The 25031-nt window shown below is 47.7% G+C and overlaps 1 protein-coding gene across 3 annotated transcripts; it reads right to left on the bottom strand.

The window, feature by feature from the left end:
* Positions 1-21579: 21579 nt before the first annotated feature.
* On the bottom strand, positions 21580-24270 carry LOC125550478. 3 transcript variants are annotated; one of them, XM_048713483.1, is made up of 4 exons: positions 24097-24270; positions 23123-23187; positions 22008-22175; positions 21580-21912 (listed from the first exon to the last, which is right to left on the bottom strand). In XM_048713483.1, exons 3-4 carry the CDS (start codon positions 22137-22139, stop codon positions 21814-21816), a joined length of 231 nt encoding a protein of 76 aa, XP_048569440.1. In that variant the 5' UTR covers positions 22140-22175; positions 23123-23187; positions 24097-24270; the 3' UTR covers positions 21580-21813. The 3 variants fall into 3 exon arrangements, with proteins under 3 accessions (XP_048569440.1, XP_048569438.1, XP_048569439.1); XM_048713481.1 differs by lacking the exon at positions 23123-23187 and having other exon boundaries at positions 22008-22203; positions 24097-24269; XM_048713482.1 differs by lacking the exon at positions 23123-23187 and having other exon boundaries at positions 24097-24266.
* Between the last annotated feature and the right edge of the window lie 761 nt (positions 24271-25031).

Genomic DNA, 25031 nt, shown 5'->3' with positions numbered 1-25031 from the left:
CTCATGTCAGCTGCTGAATCATTAGATTCTCATCAACTTAACTCATTTGCAGCATTACTCGAAGAAAAGTTGCATACTTCTTCAGAGAATTCAATTGTCCAAATTCCTCAACTAAAGAAAATGGCTGATGGTAAGAAGCCACAGAAAGGAGGAAAGAAGCCTGAGCTCAATACAACGTTTGAGATCCCTGATGAAATATATGCTGGGTACTGCACACCTACTGAGGAAACCAAGAATGAGCGCAAGGTGCGCATTCAGAAGATAGAGGGGAGATGGGCTAGAGAGTGGAGGGAGTACAGATATGTCACTCCCAAATACATGAAGAAATTCGCACTCAATCCTCCATGCCCCAGACCTCCATTGGCACCTGGCCCAATAGCAGATCCCACCATCCTCAAGCGCGGTGAGGACTATTGAGGGAGTCCTGGATTAGGGGGTGTCCAGATGGCCGGACTATACCTTCAGCCGTACTCCTGGACTATGAAGATACAAGATTGAAAACTTCGTCCCGTGTCCGGGAGGGACTTTCCTTGGCGTGGAAGGCAAGCTTGGCGATACGGATATGTGGATCTCCTACCATTGTAACCGACTTTGTGTAACCCTAACCCTCTCCGGTGTCTATATAAACCGGAGGGTTTTAGTTCGTAGGACAATATACAGAACAACAATCATACCATAGGCTAGCTTCTAGGGTTTAGCATCTCCGATCTCGTGGTAGATCTACTCTTGTACTACCCATATCATCAATATTAATCAAGCAGGACGTAGGGTTTTACCTTCATCAAGAGGGCCCGAACCTGGGTAAAACTTCGTGTCCCTTGCCTCCTATTACCATCCGGCCTAGACGCACAGTTTGGGACCCCCTACTCGAGATCCACCGGTTTTGACACTGACATTGGTGCTTTCATTGAGAGTTCCTCTGTGTCGTCGCCGTTAGGCTTGATGGCTCCTACGATCATCAATAGCGATGCAGTCCAGGGTGAGACCTTCCTCCCTGGACAGATCTTCGTCTTCGGCGGCTTCGCACTGCGGGCCAATTCAGTTGGCCATCTGGAGCAGATCGAAAGCTATGTCCCTGGCCGTCAGGTCTGATTTGGAAGTTTAAACTACACGGCTGACATCCGCGGGGACTTGATCTTCGACGGATTCGAGCCACTGCCGAGCGCGCCGCACTGTCACGACGAGCATGATCTAGCTCTGCCGCCGAACAGTGCCCTGGAGGCCGCACCCGCATCGGCTTCGACCCTTATTTCGGAGCCAACTGTGCCGATCGAGGATGTGTGGTTGGACGCCTCCTCGAGGGCTGCGATCCCAACGACGATTGAGCCGAACACCAGCCCCGCACTCCGCGAGACTCGTGACTCCAAGGAGCCGGACTCCTCCCCGGACTCCGAACCTTCCGCGCTCCTGCCAATCGAATCTGATTGGGCGCCGATCATGGAGTTTACCGTCGTGGACATCTTTCAGCACTCTCCCTTCGGCGATATTATGAAATCACTAAAGTCTCTCTCTTTGTTAAGAGAGCCCTGCCCGGATCATGGCCAGCAGGATTGGGATGCGGAAGACGAAGAAATTCGACGCCCACCCACCACCCACTTTGTAGCCACTGTCGACGATTTAACCAACATGCTCGACTTCGACTCTGAAAACATCGACGGTATGGACGACGATGCGGGAGGCGAAGAAGAACCACCGCCCATAGGGCGCTGGACGCCCACCTCATCATATGACGTATACATGGTGGACGCACCAAAAGATGATGACGAGGAGCGGAAGGACGCACCAAAGGCTTGTTCCCTCGAGAAGCAGTCAAAGCGGTGACGCAAGCGCCGCCCCAAATCCCGCCTCGACAGAAATAACGATCACACAGACCCAGCGCTGGAGCAGGGCGAACCGCTGCCGGACAACGGCAATCCAGATAATCAAACCGAACAAACAAATTCTATCAAGGATAATAGTCCGGACGACATAACGCCGGACAGGCACCCGGAGCAGTAGAATGCCCGTAAAAGGCTTGTTGCCACCGCGAGGAGTCTTAAAAAGCAGAAGCAAAGGCTCAAGGCTGCGCAAGACACACTCCAAATCAGATGGAGTAAAATACTCAACACAGCAGCGAGGTACGGCGACAATCGCCCCTCCAAGAGCTACCCAAAGCGGAAGCTGCTACCTGAATTCGATGAGGAGGCCTCAGACCCCCCACAACCAAATATCAAAGCAGCCACCTGGCCGGATAGACGACCCCTCTACCAACACGGAGCGGCATACAATGCCACTCACAATGCAACACGCGACCCATGCGAGGGCTTGCACCCAAAGGACGGCGCAACAAGATCCATCTATGGACCACGCAAGCGCGCCCCAGCATACAATGCAACACAACAAACATCTGAACAACGCGGTACACCCAGCTACAGGGGTGCCGCACACCCCCTATGATTCACCGATGAGGTGCTGGACCATGAATTTCCAGAGGGATTCAAACCCGTAAACATAGAGACATACGACGGAACAACAGACCCTGGGGTCTGGATTGAGGACCACATCCTTCATATCCATATGGCTCGAGGAGATGATCTCCACGCCATCAAGTACTTACCCCTCAAGCTCAAAGGGCCAGCTCGTCACTGGCTTAAAGGCCTCCCCGAAAGCTCCATTGGAAGTTGGGAAGAGCTCGAAGACGCCTTTCGGGCAAATTTTCAAGGGACTTATGTCCGACCTCTGGATGCGGACGAGTCATATAACTCAATAGCCCGGAGAGTCGGCCCGAAAGCTTTGGAACAGGTTTCTTACTAAAAAGAACCAGATTGTCGACTGTCCGGACGCCGAAGCCTTGGCAGCTTTTAAGCATAGCGTCCGTGACGAATGGCTCGCCAGACACCTCGGCCAAAATAAGCCGATAACGATGGCCGCATTAACAAGCCTCATGACCCGCTTTTACGCGGGTGAGGACAGCTGGCTAGCCAGATGCAGCACCAGCGACCCCAGTACATCAAAAGTTAGAGATGGAAACGGGAAATCACGGCGCAACAGCAATAACAAACGCCGAAATAAAGAAGACAACACGAAGGGCACGGCGGTGAACACCGGATTCAAAAGCTCTCGGCCAGGTCAGCAAAAGCCGCCCTCTAAAGGCACCAGGGATGAACTGTCCAGCCTCAACAAAATTCTGGACCAAGTATGTCAGATCCATAGTGCCCCTGGTAAACCTGTTAATCATACCCACAGAGAATGTTGGGTCTTCAAGCAGTCCGGCAAGCTCAACGCCGTACACAAGGGGGAGGATACACCAAGTGAAGACGAGGATGAGCCTCCCAAGCAAGACACTGGGGAACAAAAGAAATTTCCACCAGAAGTCAAAACAGTAAACGTGTTACACGTGATCAAGGGAAAAAACAATGCGGCACTCCCAGGAAAATATACCCAAGTGCCTGTCACCGCGAAGTCCTGCCACTGGTCGTCTCAACCTATCACTTTCGACCATCACGATTACTCGGCAAGTATCCGACGCGCAGGATGGGCTGCCCTGGTATTAGACCTAGTAATTGGCGGATATCACTTCACACGAGTCTTGATGGACGGTGGCAGCAATCTAAACCTAATATATCAGGATACAATCCGCGGGATGGGGTTAGACCCAACAAAAATTTGCCATAGCAATACTACCTTTAAAGGAGTAACGCCAGGCCCAGGGGCTCGTTGTACGGGCTCCCTCCTACTACAAGTTATATTCGGCTCCCCCGATAAATTCTGCCGCGAGCATTTAACCTTCCACATCGCTCCGTTTCAAAGTGGATATCAACAAATGCTCGAACGCGAAGCTTTCTCTCGCTTTAATGCAATACCACACTACGCCTCCCTCACACTCAAGATGCCCGGTCCACGTGGCATCATTTCAGTGAACGGAAACATCAAGCGATCTCTGCGCGCCGAAGAGAGTGCGGCTGCCTTGGCGGCCGCACACTAAAGGCGCCCGGACCGGCGAAAGCATCCAATAGGTCGTCAAGACCTCAGACACAACTAATCAAGTTCGGCGCCGCTATTTATACCGAATAAATGGTCACACCCCTATTTGTCAATACAATGGGCTCAATGCGCGTAGACAAGTGGCAATTTTTTCTCATCTTGAATTATACATGGTTTCTTTAAAAACTATCTTTTTGCACGACAACTTTTTCACCTAAATTCCTCTCTTTTACAGACGATGCTACACCCATCCAGGATACGACACAACGGAGACACGGGCGCAGACATGCAGCAGGGACCCGCTCCAAGGATTCTTTTTAGATTAAGACCCTGCGTAAACCTTTTTTACTGTCTCTTGTTGATACATATCCATCGTTGAGAAGGCTGCTGGCGTCTTGGCATGTGGCCACGCCAGAACAATGCACGTACCTGGACACAAGGGGCTTCTTACAAAGGCCATTATTTAGGCCCGGTTTATACCACAAAGACCGAATACCTTAGGGAGTGTTCGGCGTCGCGAGTTTGGCCCTATATGCATCTGCTCTGAATCATTGTCTTTGGTCAAATGTTGGGTTTGCCCGGCTCCTGTGTTTTGGTGCCTTACGTTCCGCTTTACCGGCTAAGGTAGCACCAGGAGAACTACTGCGATTGTGCCCTGGTTCATCTGGATGAGCACCTCAGTAGAGAAAGCCGAAAACTGACTGTCATGATATAGCATGAGACTAGTCAACCACTCGATGACCTGTTGGAATGTTAGAATTCCTCCGCCTTAACGAAGGGACGTTTTTCGGCCAGGCATTTACGCACCCCGGGATCAGGAGAGTGCGGAGCCACCAGGGGCTATCTAGTAGCCCCACTGTCAAACTCCTATGGCTAAGTGAAAGTGCTAAAGCATTATAGTCCGGTTGCCTCGCTCGCTCCGCTATCACCTCCTTAATAGGACCAACACGTTGGGTTAAGTGTGAACACGTGTTTTTTGTGAGCACCTCCGCATTATATGTGTGGGGGTTGAAGCCGACGGCTGCAATCTTTCAGGTTATACACATGTATACATAAACGGCCGCCCAGGAGGCATCATATTACTTTCGGGCAAAAGTATAAAAATAGCCTTATAAAAATTTATAAAAGCATTTCGCTTACAATGGGATTACATATCACTGAAACATAATATTTTTTAAGCACTGGGTCTCTATCAAACGAGCACCCTCAAGAACTTCTTCAAAGTAGTGCTCAGCAGCCATTCGGCCTATGGCCGAATCCCACGCTGCAACAGTGGTAGCATCCATCTCCGCCCAGTATGCTTTAACACGGGCAAAAGCCATTCGTGAGCCCTCTATGCACGCCGACCTCTTCATCACATTAATGCGCGGCACCACGTCAAGGAACTGTTGCACCAAGCTGAAATAGTTGTTCGGTTTTGGCCTTTCCGGCCATAGCTGATCCACAACAGACCTCATGGCGAGTCCGGACAACCTATTCAGTTCGGCCCATTCAGCTAATTGGTCAGTCAATGAAAGCGGACGCTCAGGAGAATGGAATTGTGTCCAAAACAGCTGGTCCACTTCACGGTCTGTCTGACCCTGGAAGTACTCGGCCACATCGGCAGCGCTCGCCGCCAAATCCATATACACATCCTCCGAACTCCACAGCCGATCCAGAGGGGCATACCGCAGATCTCCGAACTTCCTTCGCAACATAAAGGATTTCCCAGCTACAATATCCCCGGTTTCCCGCAGCTCCTCCTTCTTCGCCCTCATAGCAGAGCGGATGTCTTTTCTCATCGCAGCAGCCTTCTCAAGGTCCGATGCCTTTGCTAGGTTTTCCTTTTCAAGAACCCGGCAACGGTTGGCGGCGGCTTTTAATTCTATGGCCATCTTGGCCATCTTAGCTCGGCTGTCGCCATGCACGGCCTTCTCGGCTTTCAACTCTTCGGCCGCCTTCAAAGCAGCCGCATTACCAAACCTCGCTTGTTCCTTGGCTCGGGCAAGTTCTGCCCGCAAGGCTTCAACAGTGGCAACTCCATCTGCAGTCACAACATATTAATGATACTAGCATCATGCTGCTCTTACTATGTGGCATTTACCAGATAATGACACTTACCCTGTGCCTCGTCAAGCCTTTTGTTAACAAGCTCGGTGTCGGCGTCTGCCGCATCCAACTGCTGTTTTAAATGGGCAAACTCGCTAGTCCGGCTAGCCACCGGAGCTTCCATCACCTGCACATAGAGGCAGTATGGTTATTACCTGGGAATATGATCCTCTATTCGTCATCGTTTCGGACGACAACCAGAGTCTCAGGGGCTACTATCTACACAGGACACACCTAGCATGTGCAGGACTATCATACATTATTTTACGTACCTCAAAGCATGTCAGTAGACTCATAAAAGCTTCATGCAATCCGCTTTCGGCGGACGAGATTCTCTCCATCGTCGTATTCATCAGCATACGGTGTTCATCTGAGATGGCCGCTCGCCCCACCAACTCCCTCAGAACATCCGATCGCACACCAGACGGTGCCGGATTCTTTTGTCTGCTCTCTTCGGGAGCCGGACACTGGGAGCTTCGGGGGTCAATGGGATTATCTTCTGGCCTCACTGGACTCAGAGAGGCCCTCCGCGACGACACTTCGGGGTCGCCCGCTTCCGGAGCAGAGGAGTCCGGAGGAGGCGTTTCGCTCTCCATCATCTCTGGAAGAAGATCCCCCGAAGACGAGCTCATTTGAGAGGGGCTAAGTCCCAAACTGCAAAGATATATGCGGTGGTTATTTTCTTAGAAGAAAAAGATGCCATACCTGTACTATTAAAGTATTTCGGGTCACTTACGACTCGCTAGAGAATTGATCCCCCCGCGGACTTTGTGCGGCAAAAGCACCCCCCAAGGTAGGACCCTCTGTGGGAGACTTCTTCTCCCGTTTGGAAGCTTCGGCTTCCGAATCCCCGGGCGCGGTCCTTTTCCTCCTTCGGTCGTCTTCCTTCATGGAGACGCTCGCTCCCTCGGTTAGAATGGGCAGCGTTGGGGGCCCGCGTCCGCCCGTATTATCCTCCCCAGTATCTTCCTTCAAGGGCTCCGGGCAAGGTGCGACCTAGAGCATCTTTTCCAATACCGGATTGTCCAAACCCTCAGGGAGGGGGGCCGAACACCAAATCAACTTCGCCTTTGTTAGCCAGTCCTGGTCAAAAAGCGAACTCTCAGAAATAACTTCATAACAAATGAGAGATAGTATGTTCGGCCGGAAGATTCCTTACCTGTTCGGCGGCGCGGTTACTGCTCAGGCCCACGTCCTCGGTGATTTCCGGACACTCTACCTGAGGTCCAAAGAATGACTTGTACATCTCCTCGTGCGTCAGGCCGAGGAAATTTTGAATGACATGTGGTCCCTCGGGATTGAACTCCCACGAGCGAAGGGGCCGGCGTTTGCAAGGCTGGACTTGACGAACCAGCATAACTTGTATTACCGCAACCAAACTAAAATCTCCATTGAAGAGATCTCGAATGCGGCTTTGCAGTATAGGCACGTCCTTGGCTGGACCCCAGCTCAGACCTCTGCTGATCCATGACATCAGTTGTGGTGGAGGGCCCGAGCGGAAAACAGGGGCAGCTGCCCACCTGGCACTTCTAGGAGCCGTGATGTAGAACCACTCCTGTTGCCACAATTCAGACACCTCTGGAATGGAACCTTTGGGCCATGGAGCTCCCGTCATCTTGCATATTGAGGCACCTCCGCACGCTGCATGTTGCCCCTCGATCATCTTCGTCTTTACTTCAAAGGTCTTGAGCCACAGGCCAAAGTGAAGGGTAACCCGGAGGAAGGCCTCACACACGACAACAAATGTCGTGATATGAAGAAAGGAGTCCGGAGCTAGATCATGGAAATCTAGCCCGTAATAAAACATCAAACCCCTGAAGAAAGGATCCAAAGCAAGGCCTAGACCTCGGAGGAAGTGGGAGACGAACACGACATTCTCGTTGGGTTCGGGGGAGGGGACGGCCTGCCCTCGGGCAGGCAGCTGATGCGAAACCTCGGCGGTCAGATATCTGGCCTCCCTCAACTTTTTGATGTCTTCTTCCGTGACGGAGGAAGGCATCCATCGGCCTTGAAGGCTAGATCCGGACATGATTGAAGGTTCAGAGCACCTGACCTGAACTTTGGGTGTTTGAGATTGAGGTGGGGGAAGGATTCGATTGAGCACGGGATGGAAAAAATAAAGGCCTTGTCCCTTTATAAAGAGGGTGAATATCAAGTGTCCTCTCCGTGGCCGTTTGGACTTGCCTATAGTCTAGGAGTCCTAGAAGCGGTTGGGTTACCCACACCCGTATCGATGAGAATCCCGGAATAAGGGGACACGATCTCTGCTTTAACAAGACGTGTCAAGGAAACCGCCTCGCATGACACGCTGAGGTGGGGCAATAAAACGATTCGAATAAAGGCTTGGCCGTGGTGCGATGTCACACTACGGAATACGTCGGCAGATTAGATTTGTGTAAATATTATTCTCTCTATGGCAATATGTGGAAACTTATTTTGCAGAGTCGGACACTATATTTGTGTTCAAAATCTTCTATGAAGTACTTGGAGGAGGAACCCGCCTTGCAATGCCGAAGACAAACTGCGCGCCGGACTCGTCGTCATTGAATCCTGGTTCAGGGGCTACTAAGGGAGTCCTGGATTAGGGGGTGTCCGGATAGCCGGACTATACCTTTAGCCGGACTCCTAGACTATGAAGATACAAGATTGAAGACTTCGTCCCGTGTCCGGGAGGGACTTTCCTTGGCGTGGAAGGCAAGCTTGGCGATACGGATATGTGGATCTCCTACCATTATAACCGACTTTGTGTAACCCTAACCCTCTCCGGTGTCTATATAAACCGGAGGGTTTTAGTCCGTAGGACAACATACAGAACAACAATCATACCATAGGCTAGCTTCTAGGGTTTAGCCTCTCCGATCTCGTGGTAGATCTACTCTTGTACTACCCATATCATCAATATTAATCAAGTAGGACGTAGGGTTTTACCTCCATCAAGAGGGCCCGAACCTGGGTAAAACTTCGTGTCCCTTGCCTCCTGTTACCATCCGGCCTAGACACACAGTTCGGGACCCCCTACCCGATATCCGCCGGTTTTGACACCGACAATTATCCTGACGAATGGGCCAAGCGCCAAGCCAAGTTGGCTAAGCAAGCCAGAGAAGCATTGAGGAAATTCAATGAAGACTCTGCTGCTGCTGAGGCCTCTGCTGTCAAGCCGAAGAAGGTTATGTCAAAGAAGCCTGCGCGCAACCCAAGTGCTTCACCAACAGTGCCCTCAAGGCCAAGTTCCACAACAATGCCCTCACGGCCAGAATCCTCAAAGCCCTCAAGGCCAATTCCTCATGCTGCTCCTGCTCCCTCAAAATCCTCAGCTCCTCCAAAGTCCTCAGATGTTCCGACAAAGTCCTCAGCATCTGTGCATCTTGCCTCATGCCAAAGGACTGCAGGCATCTCAATTGCCTCAGGAGGTTCAACTAGTTCCTCAGCTGCACCAAATTCCTCAACAGGACCCTCTCTACTGAAGACAAAGGCCACTGCTGGACGAGGTCCTCGCCCTAGTCCTCAAAAGAAGCAAGTCGCCTTCCAAGTTCCATCTGATGAAGACGAAGCTGATGATGATGAACTTGCTGAAATCATCAGAGATAGGCAAGTCAGGGCCGCTAGAGCCAAGGGAACAGATGTGCCACTGCTTTTGAATCCCAAGTTGATCCTCGAATACATTGATGTTTGGCACAAGGACCCCAACACTCCCATGCCTGATTTCAAGTTGACTCCTGGCCAAAGTCACATGCTGACCCATTTCATCCAAGAAGAAAAATGGAAATATGAGAAGGCCAGGCAGATCAAGAAAGTGCAGTACAAAAAGGAGCGCTATCTGAAGAAAAACGTTGTTTCTATGACAACTGAAGAACTTGTCACTACTCAATCTGAAATCAAGAAACTCAGTGATGACTTTTACGCATACCATGCTGATTGGCTTGGAGCCAAGGTTCGTTTTGTGAAACTTGCGGATAACTTCACTTCCAATGTTGCTGCCCCAACGCAACAGGAAGTTCCTCAGGCTGAAGCATCCGCTCAGCCGACTGAAGAACATGCCAGCACCGCTGATGAAAATCAGGCTGCTGAAGAAAATGTGAGTTCCAGGGCTGATGACTGCATTCCAGCCGCTGAAGAAATTGCCAGGGCATCCACTAGTGGTGCTCGTGAAGAAACTGAAGAAATTAGGGCAACTGCATCAGTTGTGCCTGAAGAAAATCAACCAAATTCCTCTTCTCCTCCTGTGCCAACACCAACTCCGATCCTTCCATCTGCATCAAATGTGAAGAAGACCAAGACTGCAAAGCGTGCAACAGTAAAGAAAAGGAAAGCATCAGCTACTTCAGATTATTCAGCTCCGAAGAAGATGAAGCCTTTGAACAGTTCATTTGCTAATCCCATTGATGTTGTTCCAATCTCAACCATGCCATCAAAGGACCTTGTTCCTTTTGGGGAAGAATATGAGATCCCTAGCAGATCTGATGAAGAAAATCATTCTGCTGCTTCGTCAGAGCAGATTGATGAAGAAATTGAAGTGGATACGATCCCTTCAACACCTGTCATCTCCTCGACCATGCCTCAGTTCATAGCTGAAGAGGATGGCATTGAAGAAATGGAAGATGAAGATATGGACGTTGGCTGCTCCACACCCGCAATAAGTGATGAATTCTGAGAAACTCAGCATCCAAACTCTCCAATGTTCACACTGCTACAACAAATACACCAGCCCCCCGCACAAACTGTTCAAATGGACTCTGAAGAAACTCACCCCACTTCATCTGTACATGAGGAAATTCCAGCCACTAGTGCTGAAGAAACTGCTGCTGCTGAACATCTGAAGACGCAGACTGCCACTGAAGAGGAACCAGAAATTCCTCAGTCTGAAGAACCTGAGATTGTGATTCCTGAGGTCGTGATGCAACTCACTGACACTCCTCTGCCCAAGCCAAAGGATCCATTCTCACGCGAGCAAAAGTTCAAGGCTGATGATTTCTTCGGCGAGCATGTATTCTTCGAAGACTACAACCCTTATAACTCTACTCGCATTAGGAAGAGGCATTTCTGGATTGCTAGTCAAGCCAATTTCTATTCCTCAGTGTTGTTCAACAAAGAGAAAATCTTCTACCATGAGCATATTCCTCACGTGGATAAGGAATCTCTGTCGTGCTTCGCACCAGTCCTCAGTGTTCTTCACGACGCTGGACTGTTAAACTTTTGCTCTGACATCTGCGATTGGAATGAAGAACTAATTCTTCAATTTTATGCAACGTTGCACATCACAGGAGATTCTGAAGATGTGAATTCATGCGTGCTGGACTGGATGTCTGAAAACACTCACTACACTGCACCAGCTTCTGAATTGCTTCGTGCCTTACCACTCAGTCCTCCCCTTGAAGAAACTTGTTGCATCTACAGTGAACCTGAGCTTACAAATCACTACATGCAGGTTCTGATGAAACCTTTGAAGCCAGGTCAGGCACCAAGAACCAAATTCCTCGTGAAGGAATTGCTTTATGTGCCCAGAACTGTCTATTGTATTCTTACGAGGACAATGAGTCCTATCAAAGGCCACAACTCAACTGATGAGGAAATTGTTGGCATCATGAAGAATCTGGTATTCAACATCGTTCATGGCATTCCTGTCAATTATCACGATTTCTTCATGAGGACTCTGGCAAATGTTGCACTATCTCTGTTTGAGCTGAAGCCTTATGCACCTTGGATTATAAGATTCCTCAGGACAAGATCTTCACTCAACTACAAAGGTAATTTTTAGAATCGCCTCAGCTACTTGCCCCCGATTGAAGTCCTCAAGCAGACCTATTCCTCATTTGATGGAAAGGGCAAGGCACCAGCTGTTATAGATGAAGGCATTCGTCCATTGGATGGTCAGTTTCGCAAAGCTGCCTCTTATTCCACCAATGACGACTCTGCCACACATGACTCTGCCAATGCATCCAAGTCTACTCCTCAAGCCACTGCTCCGTGCGTGATGACTGGCCGTGAACTTCTGCTTAGTCTTCACCAGAAGGTGGATCGAAATCACAAATGGGTTAAGCGTCAGTTTGGTTCACTTCTTCACAACATGACTGCCACACACAATGCAGTGAAGAAAAACCATTACTACCTCCATCAAGTCTTAGGTCGCACCTGGGCAATCCTGTCACATATGTATGGTGAAGAAGATCTGAAGAAAATGGGTCTCAATGAAGATTTTGACTGGTCTGCACCTCCACCGAAGAAATTCAAGAAGGTCAAGGTTCCTTCTCTGGTGGCCAGCTCATATTCTTCATCGCGCGACACTGATGAAAATGAAGACTTTGACGACACTGCGGCAGGCCCTACTACAACAAACGACCCTAACAATGTTTGCGCTCCTTCATCATCTTGTTATTCTTGAGGGGCGTTAGTCCTCATATTCGATCCTTTTGGTCATTTGATGACAAAGGGGGAGAATTTTGAGTTAGTCTTCAAGCGGGTCTTTCTATATGGGCGTTTTTTTGTTAAGTTACAACTCTCGTTCTTCTGAGACTTTATTGGATCGAGTTGTAAACTTAAACCCGATGGTGCTCTGATCCTCTTGATACGTTTTTCTGCATGCTTATTCCTCGTTAATATTATTGCATGCATGCTGAATTACATCAGTCACCATATTTCATCATGCATTTCAAATTCTTCACTGTTATATGTCAAATGCGTGTATGAATTACAAGATATAGGGGGAGATCTCCATGATTCAACTCTTCAAGTGTGCATCGCTTCAAAAGCAAATTCCTCACTATGCACATCTTCAGGGGGAGTTCTTCTATATCTTGCAATCAAATTTCTCAATATCAGTATTTACAATTCATATGTTTATCCCCGTTGAAAGCTTAACCTATATTGTCATCAATCACCAAAAGGGGGAGATTGTAAGTGCATCTAGTGCCCCTTAGTAATTTTGGTGTATTGAAGACTTATAGGTTAAGGGACTAATGCGTTTGTGAGTGTACACAGGTCTCTAAGTCTATGAGGAGTTTGATATTTACAGAGAAAGTCGTCCCCTAAAAATGAAGTTCTTCGACTGAAGACTTTGTATTTTTGAAGACTTTCTGAAGACTTTGAAAGTGAAGAAATTTGCGTGACCGTGAAGACTTGGTATTCATTCGAGGAACATGAAGCGTGAAGACTTTTGTTTTCATAGTTTCATTTTCTCTTTCTTGAGTCATAGGAAACACCGTACTGTTAAAGGGGGTCGAGGAAATACTAACGAAAAATTTCCATGTGATGCTCAACTGAAAATCCTACACCTACCAATCCCTTCGAGTGAAGCCATTGGAAATCTCATACAGTCCAGTCATATTCTTCAGTGACAGAGACGAAGTTCTTCTGGTCTCTAAGGAATTTGTTCTGACTGAGGAGTTAGGAATTCGCCAGTGCGGATTACCTACACAGTGAGGAACATGATAGCCCTGAGGATTTTGCTACTCAAAATTCCGACCGTTGCTGTGCTATGCGCCAGCTGTCCCAAAATATCTATCCACCTAACGGTCATATCATTGAAATGCATTTATGTCTTATCATGTCGGGCTGCTCCCTAGGCTATAAATAGCCGCCCCCTACAACCAATAGCTGGTTGGCTGCTCCGAGAGAAACTGACACTTGTCATTTGAGAGCAACCCATCCTCCGAGGACTTTGAGCGAAAATCATCAAGTGAGGAAAAACCCAAAACCTAAACACCTACAAACCCCAAGTGATTGAGCATCACTGAAGAGATTGATCCTGCGTGGATCTGACGCTTGTTACCTTTGAAGAATGTGCTTCTTCCAGAAGGTTAGGCGTCATGGTCTAGAGCATCCAAGAGGAATTGTGGATTGCCGAGTGACCAAGTTTGTGAAGGTTTGGAAGTTGCCTGAAGACTTACCACGAGTGATTGGGCGAGGTCTGTGTGACCTTAGCTCAAGGAGAATACGGTGAGGACTTGGTGTCCTGAGCTGCGTGCTCAGGACTGGGTGTCCGAGACTGTGTGTCCTCGAGTTTAAATAGTCACCCGCTCCAGCCAGACGTACAACTGAGACAATAGTTGGAACTGGTCTACCAAATCATTATCTTCACCAAGCTTACTGGTTCTATTTCCCTGGTTCTATTTCCTCAACTCTTTCATTTCCTCATAACTGTGTTGTGTGCTTGTTCATATCTGTGTTTGAAGACTTTGACTGACGACTTTCTCAATTTCCTCAGTTCAATTTCTTCAGTCTGTTTGTCTTCATCCTGTGTTATCCTGTGCTTACGCTTCCTCTACTCTGTGCCTGTCTTCATTTCATCATGATGACTATGCTTGTATTCTGTTATGTTTACTTTTGAGTACTTATTCCGCTGCTAGTAGTTCTTCGTTAAGGAATTTCCTCACCGGCAAATTCCTCAGTGAAGAATTCATAAAAATCGCCTATTCACCCCCCCCCTCCTTGAATGGGCCCCAAACGCCCGGGCTGACCGGCACCCCTCATATCTGTTGGGGAACGTAGTAATTTCAAAAAAAATTCCTACGCACACGCAAGATCATGGTGATGCATAGCAACGAGAGGGGAGAGTGTTGTCTACGTACCCTCGTAGACCAGAAGCGGAAGCGTTAGCACAACGCGGTTGATGTAGTCATACGTCTTCACGATCCGACCGATCAAGTACCGAACGCACGGCACCTTCGAGTTCTGCACACGTTCAACTGATGACGTCCCTCGAACTCCGATCCAGCCGAGATTTGAGGGAGATTTCCGTCAGCACGACGGCGTGGTGACGATGATGATGTTCTACCGACGCAGGGCATCGCCTAAGCACCGCTACGATATGACCGAGGTGGATTATGGTGGAGGGGGCATCGCACACGGCTAAGAGATCAAGAGATCAATTGTTGTGTCTTTGGGGTGCCCCCTGCCCCCGTATATAAAGGAGTGGAGGAGGGGGAGGGCCGGCCCTCTCTATGGCGCGCCCTAGGGGAGTCCTACTCCCACCGGGAGTAGGATTCCCCCTTTCCTAGTAGAACTAGGAGCCCTTCCAAGTAGTAGGAGTAGGAGGGAAGGAAAGGGAAGGGAAAAGGAGAAGGAAGGAAGGGAGCGCCACCCCTCCCTAGTCCAATTCGGACCAGCCCATGGGGAGGGATGCGGCCACCCTTTGAGGCCTTTCTCTCCTTTCCCGTATGGCCCATTAAGTCCCAATACGAATTCCCGTAACTCCCCGGTACTTCCCAAAATACCTGAATCACTGGAACCTTTTCGATGTCCGAATATAGTCGTCAATATATCGATCTTTACGTCTCGACCATTTCGAGACTCCTCGTCATGTCCCCGATCTCATCCGGGACTCCGAACTCCTTCGGTACATCAAAACACATAAACTCATAATATAACCGTCATCGAACTTTAAGCGTGCGGACCCTACGGGTTCGAGAACTATGTAGACAAGATCGAGACACGTCTCTAGTCAATAACCTATAGCGGAACCTGGATGCTCATATTGGCTCCTACATATTCTACGAAGATCTTTATCGGTCAAACCGCATAACAACATACGTTGTTCCCTTTGTCATCGGTATGTTACTTGCCCGAGATTCGATCGTCGGTATCTCAATACCTAGTTCAATCTCGTTACCGGCAAGTCTCTTTACTCGTTCCATAATACATCATCCCGCAACTAACTCATTAGTTGCAATGCTTGCAAGGCTTATAGTGATGTGCATTACCGAGTGGGCCCAGAGATACCTCTCCGACAATCGGAGTGACAAATCCTAATCTCGAAATATGCCAACCCAACAAGTACCTTCGGAGACACCTGTAGAGCACCATTATAATCACCCAGTTACGTTGTGACGTTTGGTAGCACACAAAGTGTTCCTCCGGTAAACAGGAGTTGCATAATCTCATAGTCATAGGAACATGTATAAGTCATGAAGAAAGCAATAGCAATAAACTAAACGATCAAGTGCTATGCTAACGGAATGGGTCAAGTCAATCACATCATTCTCCTAATGATGTGATCCCGTTAATCAAATGACAACTCTTTGTCTATGGCTAGGAAACATAACCATCTTTGATCAACGAGCTAGTCAAGTAGAGGCATACTAGTGACACTCTGTTTGTCTATGCATTCACACATGTATCATGTTTCTGGTTAATACAATTCTAGCATGAATAATAAACATTTATCATGATATAAGGAAATAAATAATAATTTTATTATTGCCTCTAGGGTATATTCACTTTAATATTCATCCCAAATATGAGGCGGATATGGGGGCACCCGGGCACGCCCACCATGTCGGACCTGACAGCCCAACCGCACTCCAAATTGCACCAAATCCACCATACCCTTGCTCCTCCTCCCGCCATCCTCCAACCTTTCCCGTGCCCGAACCCTTGCCGTCCTCCTCCATTGCTCCCGATCCTCACCACCGGCCCCAATCCACTACCGAAGATGTCGTCCAGCCTGACTCACAGCTCCGCGACGGACACGCAGTCCACCTCGTTCGCAGTGGCGGATCCAGGAATTCAACTTTGGGTGTTCAAAAGAAATTCATCATGAGAAGCCAATTGATCGACTGCAATACAGAGTGTTTACAATAGCAACAATATCTCACAAGATAAAGAAAATTGCAAAACAGAGAAGAAAATTTTCAGTGTTGGAACTTGGAAGGGGATTCATCTTAGGCTTAGAGATCAGGTTGTTGGTCATGTTGGAGCCATTTTGCACTGACATGCTCCCCTCCCGGCCTCGACGACTGCGGCGGCCGCCGCCACAACGCTCATGCCCACCCTTTGTACTGCAAGCATTCCATTCCCGTCGCTCCTCCCCACCGGCGGCGATCAGCACGGCACTACGCGAGCATGACTTGTCCGTGACCTCCGCGGAAACCATGGGAGCCCCGGCGCCGGTGGCTCCCTCGCCTGGTTGTGGCTCGCCATAGGCGTTCGGCACAGAATCGTGCTGCCGCCTCGTCCATGGGAAGAAGCGAAGACGGAACCGGCTGTCTGCTGGGTGAGTATCTCATGCGTACATGCGTGGCTGGCTGCTAGCTGCTGCTGAACTAGGCATATTTGCGTGTACATCTGAAATGGGCTGCGTGGACAATGGACAGAAATGGCTGGCTGCTGCCGTCCTATGTGGTTGTTGTCATATATTGATATATGCCTATATATAAGATTTTTCTTGCAGAAAAATTTGGGTGTAGATCTGTACACCCATGCCCCATGGTGGATCCGCCCCTGCTCGTCCGTCGGTGGGGCCACTTCGTCGGCTGCGATTTGCAAGGTGGAGAACGTCACCTAGAAGTTGCGGCGACGCCGGCAGCGAGAGAGGGAGGTGGCGGCGGCGTTGCAGGTAGGTCCGGACATGGTGGAGCAGCTGCCTCCTCCGCCGCGCCCCTTCCCTCCGACCGCCAACACAGGTTACACCGTCCGACCCAATTTTGGCATGTCTGGTTTGTTGAACTATGATTTGTTTTGGTTTTTTTCAAACTTTGGAATTTGGACAATTTGTATCGTATGATTGACGCGCATGGATTGCATGAATTTAAGGATCGAAATTTGCGGTATGTGAATACGCAACGCATTATTTAAGGGGTGATCGGTTAATGCCCGCGAACGCGCCCAGGCGCATCCGGTCATCGTTGAAGATGCACTTATGTTTCTATTCATAGCTAAAAGGATTACCTGATTCAAATTTACAGCAGAATTGTGACCATCTTTCGGTATTGTGTAACCATCTTTATATTTTGCGAGACTGCGAGAGTTGGCTGATCAAGTTCGAATTTCAAATTGTGTAACCATCTTTTGGTATCATACGCCTACACCATGCAGTAGCGATATGAAACTCGCCACTTGCCACGCATTATGAAGCCACTACTACGGAGTAGCTAGCAGCTGGCTAGTACTCCCTCCATTCTAAAATACTTGACTTTCATTTGTTTAAAAAATGAATGTACTTATATATTAAAACATGTCTAAATACATTTATATTTTGATAAAGGGAATGCAAGTATTATGGAACGGAGGAAGTAGATGTTTCCTCTGGGAGGGTACGTGGGCGTGTATAAAACAACACGCATGGCGTGTCTCCTTGAGAGTTGATGGCGGTAGGTTGGTGAATCATGGAGATGAGCATCTATATATCTGGACTGGATCGAGCACCGGGACCTGGACCAGAAACAGTTGAGGTTTCGCGCCACAACATCTTCAATCCTGTTGACTGTTGAGGACCAGCTCAGCTCGGCCGAGGCCAGGTGACATAAAACGGAAATTTATTACTGCATTACACCGAGGACCATTTTGTGCGTCATTTGGTAGCTAGGTAGTGGGCCATTTGACCGAGTCATCTTTCGGGAGATAGCGCGCCATGTCTGCTTGAGATTGAGACTCTCTCTAATCAATTGTCTCAAGTTTTTCGAAAATGAGTGAATCTCGTACGCATGAAGCTAATAATTAATATTCATTAAAAGTAGAATTGTGGTTTCTGTTAATCTTTGTCATGGTTTTAAGTTTTTCTACAGACCTAGTAAGTATATATTGCTACTGATCGTTATCTTGTTTTGTTTAGATTAGATGCTAAGTAAACCGGAAACTCGCGGACCTGCAAATGCATCTATTTCTGGGACCTTTGTGCGTTTATGTAGGCCTGCAAATGCAGCCCCAACACTTGAAGCAGCTCTTTAAGCCAGTCCTCTCTCTCCTCTCTCCACAACAAACTCTTTGTCTCTGCACAGAACACGATCGAATCATCGAGCTGCATTTCCTTAATCCTTAAGATGTAAACAGACGAATTTACATGCAGTCAAGTAGAACAGCTAAGCATAAGTGCCTAGAGTACAAAATGTACAATCATGAATTCATGATCAAGCTAATAGTGTCTACCAAGCAAAAAAAAAGAAGCTAACAGTGTCTACCAGCTCCGCCATACAAACAGAAAAACAAAATAGCTACTGTGTGCATTTCCATTTAACCAACAAGTTTTTCTTTCTTTTCTTTTGACAATAACCAACAAGTTTTTCCCTTGTTTTTCACTTTTCTTGATAAAAACTGTGGAAACAAGCTGATGGTGCGGCGCAAGCTGGCGCAGTGGTAGGGAGTTCTCGCATCGCACATGACATGCACGTGCCGGGCACCATGTAAAAAGTACGGATCCAGCTGCTGAGCTGAGCAAAGAAGACGTACGTACGCACACGTACTCCCTCCGGTCCTTTTTACTCTGCATATAACAATTGTCTGAAGTCAAACTACTCAAAGTTTGACCATATTTATATGAAAAAATATTAACATCTATCATGCTAAAGTTATACAATATGAAACTTTATATCATGATGCATAAACTGGTATTGATTTCACATTGTGAATGTTGATATTTTTTTTCTATAAAGTTGGTCAAACTTTACGAGGCTTGACTTCAGACAAATCTTATATGCGAATTAAAAAGGACCGGAGGGAGTACTGTGAGAAATATACGGGGAGCCGACGTACCCAAAAATGAAGGGTGTTGAAAGGCCACATACATAGTATGCAGCGCCCAACCACTTTAGCAGCTGCAAAACATTGGAATGGACCAGATCAGGTGCATGATGATGCATCATGCTTGAATCAGTACTTGAATAGTACGTGTATTGTACGTGCACGTATAAGCCCACTGTATCCACATGCATGGGTCAGTACACCGGTGGGCACAGCGCACAACACGCACGTACGGTGTATGACTATGAGCATTGACACATCGTACCACACCAATACGTACAGTACAACGGTGGTACTAGTAGGACATTTTTTTTTGATTGAAAATAAAACAACAATTACAATGTTCATCAAAGCAAGCATGGCGCAATATGAAATTGCGCTCTGCATGGATATCTAGGTTTGGAAGGAAATTCTGATGATTTATTTTGAAGTTAATAGTACGTACAGACCGGGCCTAATTATCCTGTCATAGGTCGACCAGAAGGTCTGAAGATGACTCACCCATTAAGATTTGGCACCTCCTAAACTCAGGATCCTGTCATATGCGGATTAGTCGCACTAGGAAAGAAGCCCAAATGATGAGACGATTGCGCCTTATTAAATAAACACTAATCTGTAGTGAGAAATTCATTTGTCAACATGAGTTGCCTTTTCAATCTCAAACGTGCATATGGAGACGTGATCCAGATTGCTACATGCCACCCTCTTATCTTGACCTGCCAACAGTAGAGCAAACATGATTGTTCTTTCTTCCTGTTGATTTATAGTACTCCGTCTGTAAGCTAATATAAAAGCGTTTAGATCATTAATTAGTAATCTAAAACGTTTTTATATTAGTTTACAGAGGGAGTACTACAGTAGGTTGCATGAGTTGACCGAGGACCAGGTTTCCAGTTTAAAGTTGTACGAAGAAAAAAGGAGAACTCTTCTAATTACCGTAGCATTTCTTGGTTCATGGAATTGATTGTGGAGCACTCCGGGTCTACGCATGGCACGCATCACAACACAAGCTTGCACACGTAAACTACTAAACTGCCCTCATCAAGCGGTGAGAGCGCTGTGTTCTGATCAAGACAAGCTTCGGGACGTTGTTTACTAACTCATGATGATCGCCGGAGTGTAAAGTAGAGCAGGAGCGACGTGGAGAGCAGGAGAGAGCAGTGTTCTGATCAAGATCCTCTAAACAAACAAATCGGTTACATCGCCGTCAGCGGATCAAGCCCTTGTCAGTATACTTTGCGCCGGTCCGTCGCGTTCGGGGTACCTGGACGGACGATTCAGTCGCCCACCGGCCGCGCGCGCACGCGAGGGGAAGAGAGGGCAACATCACATCAGCATCAGCAGGACGGGACACACCGAACCACAACTATATTTTCTTGGGTTAACGACGAAAGCCATGGTCGAATCTGAACAAAAACCGGTGATGGCACTGCAGCGATGGCGAAGTGGGAAATCATCGTCGGGAGGCGGGGCGGGGGAGAGGGTCAAAGGGCGGCGGGTCGTCGCCCGTGGGTGCCGCGCGCTGGCGGGCCATTTCCTGGGGCTGGGGCGTGGGGCGAGGTCGTGTCGAGCAGTTGGCTAGACTAGTTGACGGTTCCCCGCGCGAGTGGGCTGGTCTGCTGGTGGCGGTGATGCACTGATGCCCCGTCGTTGCCGCGGGGTGGCGAGGCAAACGGGCTCTGCCCAGTCGATTCACCTCCAGTGGCCGACACGCAAAGACTACACGACTGATGTCCTCTCGATCTAAAAAAAACAGCTCTCGGTGACAGATGTGTCCCTGTGGGTGGCTTTCCATCAGTTGAATATGTATTGTGTCTACTCTCTAAGCTCTCTCTTTTTTTCTTAGAATTCAAAGGAATTCCAGGAGACACTGAAACAGTACCTAAAAAATCCGCTCACTTACTGAACCGGTAGCAAATTTTGCTGCAGACAGATTATACAGTATTATTTTGACAAGAGACGAGGCTTTTCCTCTTCGTTTTGTATCAAAATGAGTTCGATGTATTTTTTTTTTTGAGCGGAATCAGTTGGTTGGATGAACTGGACGAGTTTAAGATACACACGAATCGGCCCATCACATGCGCAAAGACTTGTTGCCTTTCTGTTGCTCTTATTGGGCTATACTCTGGAACTCTATACCGTGGGCCTTGTATAGCAAGGCCTGCCAGCGATCCAGTCTCAGGTTATACTCATGCTATTACTCGAGGTTTCTTACACGAAATTTATAGTGACCAGTTGAAACAAATGAAAAAACACCTGATACAAGAACAAGGCCACCAGAAGGCAACAAGGGCCAGCCACCAGCGCATTCTTCTACTGGGACACACTGGTCTGAAGGGGCAAAGCACTTTCGACTTCAGCTTCCTTTGCTGCAGCGGACCGCTCTGCGACAACCTTCGACATGCCAAACATCTGACCAACACAAAGAGCAAGTAGCTTGATCATGAACACACCAAAGTTCTAAAATGCAGGACAGAAGTTTCGGGTTTCAGTGTCAGCACAGTTACCTTCTGAATGGTCTTCTTGAAGCAGGTCTTGTGTTCATCCATGGACGCGTGGATGAACTCATCGATGTGCTCTTTCACATCTTCAAGGAAGGTAACATCATCATCAGTTTTCTTCTTCCGGCATGACGTCATGGCAGGGTTCTTAGGAAGTGGCTGAGAACCTTCTGTCTGCGTATTACCGGAATCCATGTCAATGCTGAAACAAACCAAGGGTGAAAAGGTTGATAGGCACACCCCAAAGAAGAGATCAGGGTAACATTAATCTCAAAGGTAACTTCTGCATCATTGCAGCTACTCTAAACGTTTCGATCAGGGAAGGAACACAAATGTTCATAGAGTAAAGAACGTATGTCATCTGCTACAAGCATAAACTGAGACAGGTGGCTGAGAACCTCCAGGCTCGTGTATTGCTGGAATCCATATCAATACCGAGACAAACAAAGGGGGGAGATTTTGACATACATATTCCAAAGAGGAGATCAAGGTAATATGGATCTGAAAGTTAACTCCTGCATCCTTGCAGCTAATCTACAGAATTTATCAGGGAAAGGACACAAATGTTCATAAGGTAAAGCACATATGCCATCTGGAATTTATTGTTTAACTACCGCAGGCATAAAGCAGAACGAGCCTTAGTCCAGTTGAAGAAAGAGGACCACTCCAGAGGCTTAAACTAAGATTGAAGAGTGTGCAGCAAAGAAGTGTTCAGAGTAGTATTGATCTCAAGGCTCACTTCTGCATCATAGCAGCTACTCTACACATTCAATCAGGAAAGAGACATAAATGTTCATAGAGTAAAGAACGTATGTCATCTGCTGCAAGCATAAGCTAAAACGAGCATTGATCTACTTGAAGAAAGAAGACTACTCTGGAAAGGCTTAAACTCTTAAACTTGAGATTTAATAGAGTGCAGGTAATCTACTTGAGGTGGGATTCAAAAGGAACAGAGACAAATCTGTAACGCAAGACTGATATATGAAACCAGAGGCGGAATATAGTAACCATTAATTTTTAGGTAACTACTCCTACTACAATGAGAAGATTGAAGGAAAACAAATTAGAGCATAGTTAAGGTTAAAGAACTAAAACAATGAGTAAAATATAAGTAATACTACCGCAATATCCCATTCTGTAGGCTGGCATCTAAAGATGCATCAAATAGCAAGTATTGCGCCTATCACTGTACATTTGGAGAAACATCATGTTACAATGGTGTTAACGCAGTTAATTACTACTCCCTCCGTCCGGAAATACTTGTCCTTGAAATGGTTGTATCTTGACTTATTTTAGTTATAGATACATTCATTTTATCTATTTCTAGGACAAGTATTTCCGGATGGAGGGAGTACAATGGTTTTCCAGTTCCAGGTGAACAGGAGGTTAAGTAGTACAATGCTTTAGCTAAGTTTTGTAAACGATAAACCAAGCAGGGAGCCGAGCAATATCCCAGAACAAGCAACAAAGTAATGCACTGTGTGTTGATTCCAGATCCATGAACGAGATAACTATAATAATTTGACATCAGCTGTCACTTAAATTGCTTTGAAGAAAAAGAGAGGGGGCAAACCAGCATGGTCAAGGCTGGACAACAAAATTCAAGGCGGGAGAACAGAAAACAACAGATCACCAATTACATGAAAATACGGCATCATCATGCCTGCTAAGCACCTGGCTGAATTAGAATGCACGCGCAGAACTCTACAGATTCAGAGACTTCACTAGTACAATTCGGCTGAATACAATCCGGACGCCATTAATTCCGTAGCCAAAGTACATGATTCTCAAATAAAACGTTCAGTAACGCACGGAGCATCACACGGGCATTTCGACGAACAACTCGCGGGCGCTCTCCCACCTCGCGTTTTCGGTATACACCGGCGAGAGAACTCCTCTCTTGCGTTTACACCAAGAGAGCCAAGCAGTTCCGCAGGCCGCAGGGTAACCACAAGAAAAGGTCTGCTACCTGCGATTGCGTCCACGGCCCGACGCGACGCACCGTAGTACCCTAGATGGACTACTTCGTAGAAGGACGAGCGTGCCACATATAGATAGAACTAGGAGGAAAGGGAGGATCGAGTATTGCTGTTACCTTTGTTGAGCTCCGAGGATCGTCCGAGGACGGGCGGAGCGGAGGCGCGGCTGCCTGAGACCGACGGGGAGGGGGAGGAAATTGCAGGAGATTTGGCTTTCAGTTTCTTTCTTGGAGGAAGGGGGAAGCGGCTATCCTCTTTTCTTTCTTGGAGGACCGGAAAGGAAAGGGAAATCACCGGGGGCGGGGGCGCACACGGGAAAGACGAGACGGAAGCCCACACCTTGGACGTTCCCGAAGGATTTAGGCCTTCTGGACCATGGACGCTCCCTCGACTGGGCCGGCCCAGCAGTGAGTGATACAAGCAGTGAATATTCTAAGAAAAAGTAGCACGCGTGTGGGAGATCGAGCAATTTTTTTTAGACACTCTCGCCAAGCTTTATTTACGTAACCACAATGTTTATAGGTTTAAAAAGAAGATCACCGGGCTGGCCAAACCAGACATGGCGGCCGAACCCTACAGTTAAAGCATATGCTTATGAGCCTCGGTATTTGAGGCTCTATACTCGTGGACCATATTACAGGAAGTAAAACACAGACGAATGATCTCCGATTTCATGTAAGGTTGCTCCATACTCCGCCCATGATCAAGCACATGACCTCCTTCTAACGGTTGGAGTTGATGAGCTTTGTGTCTAATAGGCCGCGTGAAAACATACGACAGATGGTCTGTTGATGTCCCGGGGGAAAAAAACTATAACTGCTTATGGAGGCTCACAAAGCACTATCTCCCCACAGAAGATGTGTGTCATAGGAGGGATATGTCTGTTCACCAGAACGGTCAGGTTGTTGGAAATATGCCCAGAGGCAATAATAAATTAGTTATTATTATATTTCCTTGTTCATGATAATCGTTTATTATCCATGCTAGAATTGTATTGATAGGAAACTCAGATACATGTGTGGATACATAGACAACACCATGTCCCTAGTAA

This window comes from Triticum urartu, chromosome 4 (genome assembly GCF_003073215.2).
Source record: "Triticum urartu cultivar G1812 chromosome 4, Tu2.1, whole genome shotgun sequence".
Taxonomy (NCBI): domain Eukaryota; kingdom Viridiplantae; phylum Streptophyta; class Magnoliopsida; order Poales; family Poaceae; genus Triticum; species Triticum urartu.
Note: the sequence above shows the minus strand (reverse complement) of the source record. Positions and strands in the feature narration are given on the sequence as shown.

What these genes read in the sequence shown, in the direction of transcription:
- LOC125550478 (XM_048713481.1), bottom strand. Translation starts at nt 22,196, where the DNA reads ATGGATTCCGGTAATACGCAGACAGAAGGTTCTCAGCCACTTCCTAAG. An exon ending in TCAAGAAGACCATTCAGAAG is followed by an intron (nt 21,913 to 22,007) that starts GTAACTGTGCTG and finishes TGTGTTGGTCAG; the next exon opens with ATGTTTGGCATGTCGAAGGT.